Source organism: Bison bison, unplaced genomic scaffold (genome assembly GCF_000754665.1).
Source record: "Bison bison bison isolate TAMUID 2011002044 unplaced genomic scaffold, Bison_UMD1.0 scf7180017864209, whole genome shotgun sequence".
Classification (NCBI taxonomy): Eukaryota; Metazoa; Chordata; class Mammalia; order Artiodactyla; family Bovidae; genus Bison; species Bison bison.
In genome coordinates this window covers 1,614,631-1,631,429 of record NW_011494781.1, presented here as the reverse complement: position 1 = coordinate 1,631,429, position 16,799 = coordinate 1,614,631, and the positions used below count along the sequence as shown (strand labels likewise).

The following is a 16,799-nucleotide window of genomic DNA, read 5'->3' as shown; positions in this document are numbered from 1 at the left end:
GCTTCCTGACCTGCATACAGATTTCTCAGGAGGCAGATCAGGTGGTCTGGTATTCCCATCTCTTGAAGAATTTTCCACAGTTTCTTGTGATCCACACAGTCAAAGGCTTTGGCATAGTCAATAAAGCAGAAATAGATGCTTTTCTGGAACTCTCTTGCTTTTTCCATGATCCAGCGGATGTTGGCAATTTGATCTCTGGTTCCTCTTCCTTTTCTAAAACCAGCTTGAACATCAGGAAGTTCACGGTTCACATATTGCTGAAGCCTGACTTGGAGAATTTTGAGCATTACTTTACTAGCATGTGAGATGAGAACAGGACAAAACTCTAAAAATATAATATACACTAATCCAAACAATTCCACCAAATTTTTCACACGAGCAACGTCTCTCAAAAGTAATTAACAAACTAATACATAAACAAATAGAATCCAGGATATCATGAGATTGGGACTGTTGATTGAGTGAGAAATGTTTAACTTGGAGAGAAGAAAGTAAGGGAAACATTCCTCCAGCTCTCTCAGGCTCTGTAACCTAATAATGAAGATCAGACCTGCAAACGTCAACCACATGGGGGGAAGCCATCCAGTGTAATCCAACAAGGACCAGCGTTAGAATGGTCCCTCCATTAAATAGGGAGCATCCTGACTCTAAGAGGCTAGAGATGGCAGCTGACCTCTCACCGTCCCTCTGACTCTGGCCAACCCCTAGTCAAACACCATGCCTCCTCCCACCTTTAAAGTGTTTCTCACCCTGGCTCTCTTGCTTGAACACCCTCCACTCTTCCACCTACCCAGATCTGGACCGTCTTTCAGGACTCAGAAAAAAAAAATCCCACACCTTCTGTGAAGCCTTTCTTGATAACTCCAGCCACCACTAATCTCTCACTATGCCATTAGAACCTTATTGAACATGATTTTTTTTTTCTTTCTTTTTAAAATGAAGCTGCTTTTCCTTCTCAACTGGATCACAAGTTCCTTTTGTAAAATCACCCTGTACCTCTTTCACAGTCCACAATACCTTCCACAGGACAAGGGAAGTAATTGAGTCCTCAGAAAATACTTGTTGATACATTCATTTTCCCTCATTCTTTTTCATAAATCCACGTGCTTTAATTAGAGGTGGGAGCATGTGGAAGTGTTCAGTTTAGCTTTCTGTTTGGAAATGTCCTGGTGACATTTGGTTATACAATATTTTAACTTAATAATAATTATTCATGGCTCTCATTAAAGTTGATTCTCTTATTGAAATCTTTCTGCAATTAGTGTTAGAGAAAAAGCAATATAAAACAGAATTCATGGGTCCCTCTGATCTAGGGAACACCCTGTAAAGACTTTGGATGGGCTATTTCATACATGCCAGTTCACAGAAAGAACAATCATCAAGGGACTTTTAAACAGAACAGAGTTCAAAATGTGCCTCTCTGAAGTCACATTCTTAATCACCAACCATATATGACAGGACCACAGGTCACCCTCCTAACCAGTCTCTGTTGCTCTGTCATACACCCCAGTGGCCTCCAGCCACCTTGATTCCTCCATTTTCACATAATAAATGTTTGTCACAGGCTCTTTACCCAGGGACATTTTGGGGAGAGCCAGCTGACCTCCTTTTCCACAGTGCATGGCCATGTAAACCTTCTCTGGAGAATGATTTCTTGAAAGCAGGGACCATTGAATTCATGTTAGGTTTGCAGGAGCTCCAGCAACATGAATCTGGCAGGTTCTCACTCAGCATGGATTGAACTGATGAACACAAAGACAGGCCTACAGGGCTGTGGAGACCCTGAGGAGTGACACTAACTCTGCCTCACCAGAGAGACAGGAGGGAACAGCTGCCCGAAGCTCTTGAAAGCTAACAGAGTTAATGGACTCTCCATCTCAAGGGATATGATTTTGAGAAAACTCTAGGAGACAGTGGAGGACAGAGTAGCCTGGCATGTTGCAGTCCATGGAGTCACAGAGTCAGGCACAACTGAGCGACTGAACAACAACCGAGTTATTCCAGGCCAAGATGGAGTGGACAGAGGAGGCCCAGAGTGGGAAAATGGCCTTGGAACTAAGGCCAGAGTTGCAACTTGTTTGAGGAAAACAAGTTGTTTTATGAGGCTGGAAACTGGAGGGGCAAGAGTTGAAGCTCAAGAACTAAACTGAAGCCAAATTGTAAAAGTCTGGGTGTCATATGGAATTCATTTGGATTAAATTCCATAAGCCAAATCAAGCGACAGAGAGATTTTAATTAAGAAGATGAGATATGCATTTTACAAAGATAAATGACTCACCACATTAAGAGAAGAATGCAAAAAATATATATTTACTCACTAGATGCTGGAAACTAACTTGAAAGTTTTTGAAACTAAGATTATAAGAAATGTTTCTTAACTTGTAAAAGGGTATATGACAGTAAATGTCCTCCTTTATAGTTAAGTAAGAGGACTCACTTTGTAGCCAGGAGTGAAAAAGTCACCTTCATCAGTAGAATTGATCACTGTTCTCTAGGTCCCACATGTATCATAGGAAAAGATTAATATTAGCTAAAACTTACTGTACTCACAGGCAAAAATATTTGCCCAAATGGAAACACGTGTGTAGAAGAATGTTCATTATTTTACTGGGATAAATTGGAAAATATCTACATGTCTAACAATAGCTGCTGCTGCTGCTAAGTCTCTTCAGTCATGTCCGAATCTGTGCAAGCCCAGAGACGGCAGCCCACAAGGCTCCCCAGTCCCTGGGATTCTCCAGGCAAGAACACTGGAGGGAGTTGCCATTTCCTTCTCCAACGCATGAAAGTGAAAAGTGAAAGTGAAGTCACTCAGTTGTATCCGATTCTTCGCGACCCATTCTTCGTGCCATTGCCTTCTCCAGTCTAACAATAGAGAACTGACTAAATAAGTATTAGCACCTCCATATACATGAATATTTGGCCTCTCAGGTGGATATTTGGCTTCCCAGGTGGCTTAGTAGTAAAGAACTGCCTGCCAATGCATGAGACATAAGAAACATGGATTCAGTCCCTGAGTAGAGAAAATCCCCTGGAGAATATGGCAACCTATTCCAGTGCTCTTGCCTGGATTATCCCATGGACAGAGAAGCCTGGTGGGCTACAGCCCATGGGGTCGCAAAGAGTCAGACACGACTGAAGCGACTTAGCACACACGCATGCACACATACATGCATGCATGTATACTGTGCATGTAACATGTGCATGAATGTTAAGCAAATGCCAAAAAGAAGGAAGCAGAATTATAAATACTAATGCTGAACGATTTCCAAGGCATATTAAATTTTTTAAAAAAGCAAGTCACAGAAAAGTGTATGTAGGATATTTTGCTTTGTGAAACAGAAAGGGAAAAGAAAAGATACAAGAAAGGAAGGTAAAAAAGTGTGCATATGTGTGTCTGGAAACACAAATAGCAAACAGGTGATGGTGATTATCTATGAAAGGAAGAAAATTTGAAGGGAAGGCTGTTGAGAGGACACTCTGAAACATCTAAGTAAGACTATATCATCTTTTTTATTTAATTTAAAAAAGACGAGTCCTTCCCAAAGCAATCATCGAAGACTGGTTAGTACATTGTAATAGTCACAGCAAGAAATGATGAAGGTATGAATCAGGGCAAAAGGAAAAGAAAAAAAGATTTGAAACCCTGTGGAATAGAAATGATAGCTCAGTGTTTGAACGGATACAATGAGTTTAGGAAAAGGAGGCATTCAAGGATGGCTTTGAGGTCTTGAATTTGAGAAGTACGTGAGCAATGAAACCCTTAACTGAGGTGGGAAAGGTTATGAATTCAGTTTGAGATTTGTTTCATTTAAGGGGCCCTGAAAGAGAGGATGTGCATGTTACATGGACAGTGAACAATACGGACCTGCGCCCAACATATGCCACTGGCCTTTGACCTATGACACGGGTCCAAGCCACCATCACTCCTCCTTATTACCTCTCAACTGTCTCTACTTTTATTCCTGACTTTCCAATCTGTTCTCCACACAGAAGATAGAATAGTCTTTCAGAAAATCTCCAGTGGTTTCCCACTGTACTTGCCTAGTGCTGGCCAGCCCCTAGGGACCCTCCCCTGACTCAATACACTAATTACATTGGCTACTGTCAGTTTCCATCTCCTCCTAGAATGGAACATGCATGCACACACACACTCACTCATGCTTGAACACATCTGCATACCAATTCCATCCATCTTCCTGGATATCTAGGGCTCCACTTCCATATCACCTCCTCTGAGAAGCCACCCTTGATCTCCACATCCTCACCACCAATGTGATCTCCTGGTACTTTCTCTCCTCTGTCTCCACCACTGGCACCAAAAGAGCAGGAATTATGCTTATTTAATCCCCTCTTTTGGAGAAGGCAATGGCACCCCACTCCAGTACTCATGCCTGGAAAATCCCACGGACAGAGGAGCCTGGTAGGCTGCAGTCCATGGGATCGCTAAGAGTTGGACATGACTGAGAGACTTCACTTTCGCTTTTTACTTTCATGCATTGGAGAAGGAAATGGCAACCCAGTCCAGTGTTCTTGCTTGGAGAATACCAGGGACAGGGGAGCCTGGTGGGCTGCCATCTATGGGGTCGCACAGAGTCGGACACGACTGAAGCAACTTAGCAGCAGCAGCAGCAATCACCTCTTTATCCCCAACACATTACCCTAGGATGGGAACTTAGTTGGAGAAGACTCTTGAGAGTCCCTTGGACTGCAAGGAGATCCAACCAGTCCATTCTAAAGGGGATCAGTCCTGGGTGTTCTTTGGAAGGAATGATGCTAAAGCTGAAACTCCAGTACTTTGGCCACCTCATTCGAAGAGTTGACTCATTGGAAGAGACTCTGATGCTGGGAGGGATTTGGGGCAGGAGGAGAAGGGGACGACAGAGGATGAGATGGCTGGATGGCATCACCGACTCGATGGACGTGAGTCTCAGTGAACTCTGGGAGTTGGTGATGGAGAGGGAGGCCTGGCGTCCTGAGATTCGTGGGGTTGCAAAGAGTCAGACACGACTGGATGACTGAACTGAACTGAACTGAATAAAATAATTGGTTAGTAGATTGATGGAGGAGTTAATGAATGAGAAGAGGAACAGAGAGGGTAAGACTGTTTATAAATAATCCAGGAATAAAAATGAGGAGAAAAAGCAAAGAAGAAGAACCTTCACACCAGATGCCAGGAGTCTGGGAGAGAGGCTGTGAGGTGTCAGCACCAGATGAAGTGGGTTTTTGATTTTATAATTGGGGGGTCACCCAGGAACCTTTTCCAGACACTGTCCACAGGTCAGAAGAAGTCAATTGTCTCATGTTGGCATGAATTAGGTGAAAGAAAGTGAAATGAGGAAGGTGGAGTAGCAAGGGAAGAAGGGATACCTGGAGGGGAATTTGTTTTAGGTGCAAGCAGCCTAAGGAGGGAGGAGGACATGGTAACCCACTCCAGTATTCTTGCCTGGAGAATCCCATGGACAGAGGAGCCCAGAGAGCTATAGTCCCTGGAGTCGCAAAGAGTCAGATATGACTGAGTGACTAAGCATGGCACAGCCTAAGGAGGAGGTCCAAACAATCAGTTATATTTTATAAAAAGTAATACTCAAAACTCAGCACTTCTAAGTATTGTGTGACATGTCAATATCATCCACACCCTTAAAGTTAAGAGTCTGCAAAGCTGTGTTACTACACATCTTTTCCCACATCCCATAACTATTTACACCCCAAGAATTGGCAAACTCTGGGAAGATCCCCTGGAGCAGGAAATGGCAAGCCACTCCAGTATTCTTAACTGAAAAATCCATGGACAGAGAAGCTTAGTGGGCTACAGTTCATGGGATCTCAAAAAGTTGGACACAACTGAACATGCACGAACATACACAGCACATAAATCATGCTTTTGTCCAGAAAGCCAGGTGTTAACTTTTCTCAGCAAATCCCTGCCCTGGGAGTCTTAACCAACAGATAGTGCAGGAGTGAGAGAGGGTGGGGTGGGCGGCAGGGTGCAACAGAAATGGGGAATGCAATTAAAGGACAGGAGTTTGTGGATCACACTGGAACATCGGAACCCCCCTCCTCTTAGCCATCATTTGATGATTTTTATTTTCTTCTCCCATGTTAGTGAATAAGTAACTAAGTCACTCTGCAAACAAGATTATTATCTATTATAGGAGTTGCTACTTCCAGTGAACAAATTAACAGCTCAGTCCTTTAGAGAGTGCAGCCACCACCACCTCACAAATAATCATCCTTAAAAAAAAAGCAGTGTTTGGGGACTTCTCTGTGGTTTAGTGCCTAAGACTCCATGTTCCCAATGCAGGGGGTCCTGGTTCGATCCCTGGTCAGGGAACTAGATCCCACATGTTGCAAATAAGAGTTCTTGTGCTGTATGAAGATTCAAGATGCTGAGTGCTGCAACTACGACTGGGTGCAGCCAAATAAATAAATAAGACAACTTTTTAAAAAGCAGTGTTTGGACTCCCCTGGTGGTCCAGTGGTTAAGACTCCGGACTTCAGTGCCGGGGACACAGGTTCTATCCCTGGTCAGGGAAGATCCTGCATGCCACACTGTGAGGCCCCAAAATAATAATAATAATTTAAAAATTTTAAAACAATGTCTCTAGCCCAGAGACCAGGAGGAGAGTCTAAAGGCAGGGCTCCTGAAGGACTGAAGCCAGCAGAACCAGACAAGGACAAACAAGGCTGACATGTGCGAGAATCAGGACTTCTAGACTGTGCCCCAGCTTCCATCAGTTACAAGAACATGGACAAAAGATAGGAGCTTCTCAGAACGTGAGCTCAGGAAAGTCCCAAGTGTCTAACAGTGCTTCCTCTGGCCCAGGACTCAGGCCAGCTTGCTCATGTGATAATCAGCTTTTCACACAAAGCCCAGTTTCTGAAAGGGACCAGCCCTAGCTACTTCCACTGTCTGGTAATATATACTCTTCATTCTCTAATTTGCTCAAGGCTACAAACAGAAGCTCACAGGAAACCACTTTTTAAAAATCTATGAGAGCAACTCTTAAATTGAGAAAACTAGGCCTATAAATTACTATTATTATTTGCAAATCATAAAGAAAATGCACAGTTTTTCCATTTTAGTAATGACTCCCAGTGGGGCTTCCCAAGTGGCTCACCAGTAAAGAATCCACTTGCCAAGGCGGGAGACGCAGGAGACATGAGTTTGATCCCTGAGTCAGAAAGATCCCCTGGAGAAGGAAATGGCAACCCACTCCAGTACTCTTGCCTGGAGAATCCAATGGACAGAGGAGCCTAGCAGACTTCAGACCATGGGGTCACAAAAGGAACTGGACATGACTTAGTGACTATACAACAACAATAACGCACGGATCTAGAAACACCTGTTTCCCTCCTAGAGCGTCTGTCCCTGGTTGAGAGCCTGTACACAGACACACAAGGGGGCTGTATTTCCACCAGTGAACTTGTTCTGGCCTCTGGTGATAATGTTAGGTGTGACACCTCACGTATCCGGCCTCCACTCTGAGCAAGTGTCAAACCACAGACACACTCTTGCCACTGGTCTCAAAAGTTCCACAGCTCTCCTGGTGTGCAGGGGTCATAGTTCATCTGTCTTATACTCCAGGGTTTTGGTTTGAGGTCCTGCTTGAGGAATTTTTAAAGGTGTCTCCATTTGGTGCCCAGAGAAATGGTAAGAAAACCTGAGATTCTTCCAGGAGATTTACTTAGGCGTTTCTTATCTTTCATCTCCATTCTTCCAGGGCACATGAATCTCTCTGTTTGGGTGAACTAATGGCCATCCTAGATGAGACTCCAAAAGTTTGTGGCTATGCCTGTGATGGTGAATTTGTGTGTTAACTTGGCTAGGCCACCGGGTGCCCAAAGAGGGACCAACAGTGATTCTGGGTGTTTCTGTGAAGGTGTTTATGGATGACTTTAACATTTAAATGGATAGACTGAGTAAAGCAGACTGCCTTTCCCAATGTGGGTGCGTCTCATCCAATCAACTGAAGGCCTGAATAGAACAAAAGACAGACACTCCCCTAGGATAAGAGGTAATTCCTCCCACCTGAGGGCCTTCAAACTGGGATAATGGCTTTCTCCTGCCTTTGGACTCACACTGAAACGTTGTCTCTTCCTGGGTCATAAGCCTGCTGACTCACCCTGCGGACTTCTCAGTAATCACATACGCCAATGTCTTGTCACAAATCTCCTCCTATACGTACATCCTACTGGTTCTCTATCTCTGGAGACCCTGGACTAATACACTGCTATAAAAACAGTTTGGGAGAAAACCCGTTCCTCAAACGGTCATCTGGTTACTAAAGAGTCAGAAGAGGGGTGGTCCAGGGGAGCCGGAGCAGGGTGGGTAGCGAGGTACAGCTCCCACCCCATCCCCTGGGGGTGCCCATCAGCAGTGCCTCTTGGAGCCCAAAGTCAGCACCTTTAAGGAAGAAACCACAAGGGCTGCCCTACTGTCTCTGTGCTGGGGACCGCAGAGTCGAATGCAAGGGTGTCCCAGGGCCTGTGACCCTGAACATGCTCTGCCAGATGTGGAAGCACTATGAAACCCAATCTTGCAACTTATTCATCAGAACCTCGAGTTCTGTCTGAGCGCCCCAGCCCTGCACCATTCAGGAAGTGGGGGAGGCCATGAGCTGGCAGCTGGAGAAGCTGACTCGGGTACCTGAGGGCTCATCAGACCATCCTCTCTTTTTTTTATGTTGATGTTTTGTATGCTCAGTGTGTGTTTGAAAATCTCCACAGCACATGTTTACATTTTATAAAGAAAGGTTGATGGGACTTCTAAGACTCTACCCTCCCAGTGCAGGGGGACTGGGTTCAGTCCCTGGTCAGGAAATCAGGTTCCACTTATGACAACTGAAAGTCCGAATGCTACAGCTAAAGATCCCACATGCTGCAAATAAGACCTGGGAGCAGCCAAACAGTAATAACATACATTTAGAAAAAAAAAAAAAGAAAGGTGTACAAAAGAAGCAGGTGAGAGACATCACAAGGCTGCAGGACTGCCAGCAACAGAAAGTGGCCCATCAGTGTCTGGGCTTAGAGTCCATGACCGTGTTTCTCTGCGGGCCCTGGGACCCATCAGATAATGGGTTCCAGGCCCCAGAGGCTGCCTTTCTCATTATTGCTGCCTTACAGATTCAGCATTAGGGGACAACCGTCTCTCCCCCCATACGCCCTCCTCCCCGGGGTTGGGGGAGGGCAAAGGTCCTCTCCTGCTGAGCAGGCTGTGGGGACTTCTGCTTGAACAGGTCTCTGCTCGGTAACATCAGTGTCCAAACCGAGGCCCGGAGGGAAAGGAAGTAAGGAGTATGTGCCAAGTCCTAGGAGGGAAAGGGGTCTTCAGGATCTGACCTGGTGCAGCACAGTGGTCGCAGCAGAACCCGAACTCTGCACACACACTGAGTCCACCTCCAGGAGGGCCAATGAAAGGGCTGGTTCTTCACCATGAAGAACACTCAAAAAACAGTCACCTTTTCATGGTTTCATCACCAGAGATAAAAACGTTGTTTCTCCCTCTTTGGGGGAAAGCATAAGAGACCCTGATTTTATAGTGTTTCTGCTGAAAACAGGTTAGGGGCTAGTTTTCCCTCAACAGAGCTAGAGCTGTGCTGTGGTTTTTCAAAAAAATTTTAAACAGAAGATTTTTATATGGGCAAGCGGTATTAGAAATGCTGAATATTTGCAAATGCAATAGGATTGAACCTGGTCTGTGAGGCTGTTTAGACTGCCAAACAATTATGCTTAATGGAATTTGATAAAATAAAGTTTGTCAGAAGGGTCCCAGCAGAGAGGCTGGGTGAAGGCTAAGTCCCACTGAGTCTGTGGAGTTGGTACAAATTTAAATTTCTTAAAATTTGAAATCAAATCTTTGCAGATTTTTTGCCCATTCAATAGACAGAAGTGAGGAAAGGTTCTTCTGAGGGGCTTTTACTTTAGCAAAACAACACGTTTCAGAAAAACTAGGATGGCTTCAAGTCAGCTTGAAAGTAAGCAGCTGGGACCTCCCTGATTAAGATTCTACACTTCCACTGCAGGGGACGATGGTTCAATCCCTGGTCAGGGAAGTAAGATCCTTCATGCCAGGTGGTGTGGCCAATAAATAAATATAGAAAGCAAGGAGCATGATAACAACAAGCTCTTTGAACATTCTTCCTCAGAAAGTCTTGGCTTGGAGGGTTTCAGGTACTTTAAAGCTGCTGAGCGTCAGAAACACCAGTAATGAGGTAAGTCTCCTGCCCTTCAACTCTCCCATTTCTGCAGCTTCTCCTCCGGCACCCAGGTTTCCCGACAGCTCCTGCAGGAGATGAGACCATGGCTAGAAATGGAGATCTCAGCTGGAAGGTGGTGGAACTTGCCAGACCTCTCTTATCGAGAGGCAAGGCAAGTCTGAGCCCAGAGTCTGAGGGCCAAAGACCAAGGATGCCCTGAGTTGCTATCACCTACCAGAGCAAGGGCAGAGGCTGATCCCAGCCTGAGGCACTGCAGAGTCAAGAAGATGCTCGAGGAAACCAGTTCCCCAAGGACAGCAGCAACTGGTCCTCTCCTCCCAAGTGCATCACAGGTATGCATGGCACCTTCTCCCCACCAAGGTGAAGAGAACAGCCCTGCGTGAACCATGGAAACTCAGCCTTTGACCCAGCATCTTGGAATTCAGTGGTTCTCGTGGGGATTCCTGGCCCTGGCCCTCCAAGTTTAACTAGTGTCTTTCTGTTTATTTTAGGAAAGCAGCACCAATCCTAGTGCTGGGAGGCACAGACTGATGCCTGTGTGTGTGTGTCTGTGTGTGTGTGTCTGTGTGTCTGTGTGTCTGTATATGTGTGTGATTAGTTGCTCAGTCATGTCTGACTCTTTGCAACTCCATGGTCGAGAGCCCACCAGACTGCTCTGTCCATGGGATTTTCCAGGCAAGAATACTGGATTGGGTTGCCATTTTCTCCTTCAGGGGATCTTCCCAATCCAGGGATTGAACCCGTGTCTCCTGTGTCTCCTGTATTGGCAGGCAGATTCTTTATTGCTGAGCCTTTACCGCTGAGCCACATGGGAAGCCCAGACTGACACATATCAACGGGTTATTGTCTCCACGCTGGTGGTGGTTAGGGAAGTGGCTAAACCACATGGGGACAGAATGATTTGTTGTTTTTTGGTGGTTTTTTTTTAACCTCAACTGAAAATCAATGCTTATGAATTTGCAGGACCAAAAGCAACTTGCGCAGCTGCATGTGCACACACACACACACACACACACACACACACACACACACACACAAAGCCAACATCCACCCACTCAGCAGGACATTCTTACACTTAATTCCTCCCACCATAAAGACATTCTTCATCCACTACACATTGTAAATTTTTTATGTTAAATTCAATTTTTTTCTTGTGCTTTACCCAGGAAATATGCCCAATTGATCATTTTTTTGCATTTCATTTGAAACTATCTTTTTCTGAATTAATTCCATGTAACTTTATTTGTTTTTGGGTATTTTCGTTTGAAGTGTTGAATCCTCACTGTGCTTCCCCCTGAACCCTATGCAACTTTCTGGGCAGTAGCACCATGGGGTCTGGTCTTGGCCGCAGCCACCCAGAAGGCACGGGACCTGGGGAAGCACAGCCCGACACCATGGTGCAAGCCGGAGGCCCCTTTCTTCCAAATGCACGAGGTTCAGGAGCAAAGACCTGCCCCAGCCATGACAGGCTGACCTCTTGAGCCCCACACTCTGAGGTGGCCAAATGGATCTGGGGTCCTGGTGTCCAGGCACCCTGCAGATTCTCCACATCCAGGCCATGTTCCTGCTCGGAGACACCACAACCAAGTGAGGGGCGGCAGGCTTCACACACCCTTCAGAACAAGCCAGTTGGCTGGAAAATCAGCCTCTTACATGTCTTACATGTCTGTTGCCCAAGTGTCCCATTATCACAACTTTCCTTAAATGATATTTCTCATATATGACAAATATGACATATATTCAAAAATAAAACCGAGTGGGAACGTAAAGGAGCAAGAAGTCCACTCTTTGTAAGATTTAAGTTTCACCAAAAGCTTATCTTTCAGAATTATTTTCTCTTAAATGTGAATGTAAAAGTAATGAATGAAATAATCAGGCATTTCTGGAAATATAACATTTACTATTTTCTAATGACCCTGTCTGAAGTCATTACAAGTTGTCTACTCAGTGTGTGTGTATGTGTGTGTATGTGTGTGTGGTGTGGGATATGTGTATATGTGTTTATGTGTGATGTGGTGTGTGTATACATACACACATTTCACACATCTGCTATACTTGTGTCACATAAAAAAAAAAGAGGTGTCATGCTTTCCAGATCAAATAAATAATTTTGTCTAATCTCACAAAAATTTCTTAAACTGTTTTTCAAATCATTTTGACAGTTTACATATAAGCCATGCATTCATGAGATTTTTCAACAATTTTAAGAAAAAAATCAACTTTTAAAATTGTGTTCTATATCAAGGAACAACTTACTAATCTAGAATTAAAACAAAATTCGATCAATCCCACCACAATACTATATCATGGCTATACATGAAATAACTTTGTTGGTGACTGTTTAATATGACCTTACTAAGCTCATAGTTATCAAAAGAATACAGTGCTAATAAAAGAAAAAAGATTGTAGATACTTTTTCTAAGAATAAATTTAAAATACTTTTAAAGACAGTGAGGCAAGTGAGAAAAAAATACCAATTAAGAATAAATTTTAGAGTAAGAACAGTTAATAAAGACCACCTATAAAAAGCAATAGAACATTTATAAATAAAATGAATAATTCATACACCCTAAATATCATCAGAGTCACAAATGGGAGAAACAAAATAATTTTTAAAGAGCTTCTGTAAAAACAAGGCTTCATCCCAAAAGAAAAACAATCCAGCACTTCAGGAAATAATTCAGCAGTTCTCTGATTATTAAAATCTCCTATAAACAGCTCATAATGTGAAGCTATTGTCAGTAAAGACCCAGCACCACTCTTTGCAGACCAAAACCTTGGCTGTCTGAGGGGGCTGTCACAGGATTTAAGGGTGAATAACCTACTTTCTCTGGTGGCTTTCCTATTGGCTCAGTCGGTAAAGAATCTGCTTGCAATACAGGAGACCTGGGTTCGATTCCTGGGTTGGGAAGTTCCCTTGTCGGAGGGCATGGCAATCCACTCCAGTATTCTTGCCTGGAGAATCCCATGGACAAAGGAGTCTGGCGGGCTACAGTCCGTGGGGTTGCAAACAGTTGGACATGACTGAGTGACGAAGTACAACCTACATTCTCACTGGGTTGCTGGTGATCAGCAAGCATCTTGACCTCCTGATTCTTGCTGTGGGCACTCGGGTCAGCCCTGAATGTGGCCACTTCTTATCCTGATCCTGTTTTGAGCCTGTGGTGTCATGTGCTGTAAAGCGAACTCTTCTTCTACAGAACCCTCCCACTGAGGGACAACAGCTAACTCAGGTGTAGCCCACACAGTATTGCCTTCCATCAGGGGTGGTCGAGGCTGAACCTCAAGACAAGCTTGCTTCAAATGACTCTTTCACAACAGCCAGTGGCTATTTTAAAGAACTGACCCCCAACTGTTCTTGGCTATCTTTCCTTCCTAAACTGTTCGCCCTGCGGATCTGTGTGTAGAGCATCCCAATATTGCCTTTGGGACCTGCTAAACATCAGTAGCAGCCCCCACGGGCACTCAGGCTCCTCGCCAGCTTGGATTTCTAGGCAATAGAATTTGAAAGTGGGCAGCAGTGTCCTCCATACTTGTCTCTAGGCCTTTTAAGCCCAAATGTAAAATAGTTTTAAAATAGAATTATAATGAAAATATCCATTGCTCTTTGCTGTTATGATTTTCCTTTATCTCAAGGACATACTTTCTTGTTCTTTTCCTTTTGTGTCACCAAAAAAGAAACACACACACACACACACAAAACAAAACCCAGTGTCAGGCATACTTAGGCAGGTACAAAGGTACCACCAATGGGTGTCCTGAAGTAAACAAACACAAACCTGAACCCTTGCTCATTTGCATAGTCTCATGCTGTTATTAACATCAGATTCAAGTGAAGGCACGAAGGACAAATTAAACGTGCTTTGAGCCTGGAATTCTACTGCTGCTCAGGTATTACTATTTTTAAATTTCAAATCCTTCATTAATTAATATTACAACCTGCTCTTCAAACAATTTGGTGTTTCCTAATTGATACACCAGACATCTATATTTTACAATGTCCATTTTTATGTAAGTAGATTACATTGAAATGTTTTTAAAGAATAAATCTGTGTGCAATATCCTAATATTGTCTTTAGGTAGATATGTCTGTGAGGCAGGAAATCTATAATTATACAGCAGATGAGTCTTCCAGGAAACTAGAAAACATTTGGGGTTTTCCTTAATTTAGACATACATTTAAATCAAAGAGAATAATAACAAGTTCTCTCCCAAACTCCAAGCCTTTCGATTCTGCTGTTGATGTACAAGCAAGTTATAAAGACTACCTCTTTTCTATCTACCAGAGATCTTTCAAAGTAAGGACACCAATAAAACTATTTGCAAATCAGCCAATAATACCAGGTTTCTTTCTTTCTTTTCTTTTTTTAGTTTTGTGATCTTTCAAGAAAATAAACTCACGGTTCTAAACTCAACAAGGGCAATTCAGAAATGTGCACTGACAGAAGGCCATGCGATGCTGTGAATCAAACGTGCGCAGAAGAAATTGTCCTTTAGTGTCTGGACTCCTTTGCTGTGTGATTTCAAACTTCTCCAGGGAAACCTGAGCTTATATTCCTGTGACGCCACCATTCACCACTGAAGACGGACCAGACGACAGCAAGGAGCACTAACCAGGCATGCTATGTGCCCCCAGGTCACTACAATCCTTTGGCACAGCAAAATGACCCCAAATCCAGAAGGCTCTAGGCAGACCCAGCCTTTCACTTATTTGAGTGCTGCTCTTGCTTTGGGGTTGAGGGAACCGGATGTCACAACCTAATAGCCCAGCACAGTAGACTAGTTTTCTTCGGCCACAACTGACATTTAGAACTGGATGTCAGCCTTCATCCTTCAAAAAGCAAGAGTAAAGCCCTAAGCAAAGCAAGTTATTTTTTTAAAGGAAACTTTAGAGACTTAAGTTTCTAAAATTCTCCCTCCATTTGGAAACTACCCTCTATGTTCAACATGACAGGTATAAAAACCTTTGCCAACATCTGTCTAACATGGTTCTTTTTTTTCTTCAGATAGCAATTATACTATATTACACATGCCACAAGTAATATACTCTGGCATCACTTCTTAACCTCAGCGTTGTCAGGGGTTTTGTTGTTTGGTTTTGTTTCTTCTTTTTTCCTTTTGTTTTCGGCTCCTGGTTATATAACTTAAAGAAGGCATACAAGAGGAATATTCCTTTTCTTTTACAATAAACTCAACCAGCTGTGCATACTATATGTTGATCTTCATCCCTTTTGTAATATACATAATTAATTCACTCTCAGAAGCTAAGAATGAAGATTAAATTAAAAAGGAGACTCAAAAGGAGAACAGGTCCATTTTTAATGCTGATGATCTCATTCCTTTTGTTAGTACTTTTGAGATAGTTAAAGATAATCCACAAAGTCAACTGTTTCCTTTAATATTTGGTTCAAAATTATCAAGATATATTTTGCCAGGGGATGTGGTCTGTAGAATTTTGAAACTGGATCTGTAGCCAGTAAGTATTAATATCCACTAAGAGCCTGCAGGTTTCTCAGTGTGATTGACAGCACCGTGGGGACAGTGTGCATCTCATTTCTCTTAAAACAAAAAGTCATGTCTTGGAGTGACCAGTCTGAAATAATGTCATTTTGGCCCCTTTCCACTGTCTGGAGGCTGTCTGCCCAGCTGGAAGAGCACTGTGGTGATCCTCTGCTGCCCAACGACCAGAAGGATGTGATAAGCATGTGGCAGGCCAGTGGAATGCTGCCAAGTATTTGTTCTTTAAATATCATAGAATACTTGCATAAGAGAAGAATTTTGTGGACTACATCAGGCATGGTTGTATAATTCTCTGTGTTGGAGAAAAAAAAAATCTACTTTCCAGCCTGTGGCTCAGCTTCCTTTAGCCTATTTAAAGGGAAGGCCAGTCCCCAGGGAAAAACAGTCCCAAATTTCCTTCTGCTGCTGTAAACCAAAGGAGGTATGGAAGGAAAGGCAGAAACCAAAGAAAACCTTGCTGGCTAAGAAATTGCTACCTATCTGGTATAAAAGACAGTACTTGGGCTGCACTGCAAGAAGCTGGAAATTCTTGCTGAGGGAAGAAATGAAACCATCTACCCTGCCGCCTGGGGCAAACACAGAAGTAGTGACTCCACCTGCCTTTCCCATCGCAGGGACTGCCCAGTTCTTCCAAGTGTGTACCCTAGGCAGACCTGATGCACAGTTCCCAGGGAGAGTGGTCCATGCCGAGAGGGGTACTGGCCGGACACATGGCAAAGCTCGGTGGCAAAGGCATGCCAAAGGAGCGGAGCCAGGGGAAACCAGGACAGTGAGGTCACCAATTTCAAAGCTTCTCCCACTGGATGCGCAATGGGTGCGTTTTCTGAGCTGGGTCCCCTCTGCCAAACGAGCTGGCTGCGAAAAAGTGCGCACCCCCGGGCCTCCAAGGCGACCCACTGTGCCGGACGCCTCTGCGCCCGGGCTTTCCCACCCGGCGGCCGGCGCCCGCACCCACCTTGACGACGTAGGTGACTCCTGCCCCCAGCACCTGGTCGTTGGCGTGCGGGGCGCGGGGCGGCGGCTCGTCGCCGGGTCGGCCCTTCCTGGCGGCGCGCATG

General features: G+C 44.2%; 1 protein-coding gene across 1 annotated transcript in view; it reads right to left on the bottom strand.

The window, feature by feature from the left end:
• Positions 1 to 16,798, bottom strand: part of SHC3 (SHC (Src homology 2 domain containing) transforming protein 3) — a 183,825-nt gene extending 167,027 nt beyond the window's left edge. The window contains exon 1 of the mRNA XM_010844831.1: positions 16,697 to 16,798. Coding sequence (XP_010843133.1) covers positions 16,697 to 16,798 — 102 coding nt within the window. The remainder of the gene's footprint in view (positions 1 to 16,696) is intronic.
• Between the last annotated feature and the right edge of the window lies 1 nt (position 16,799).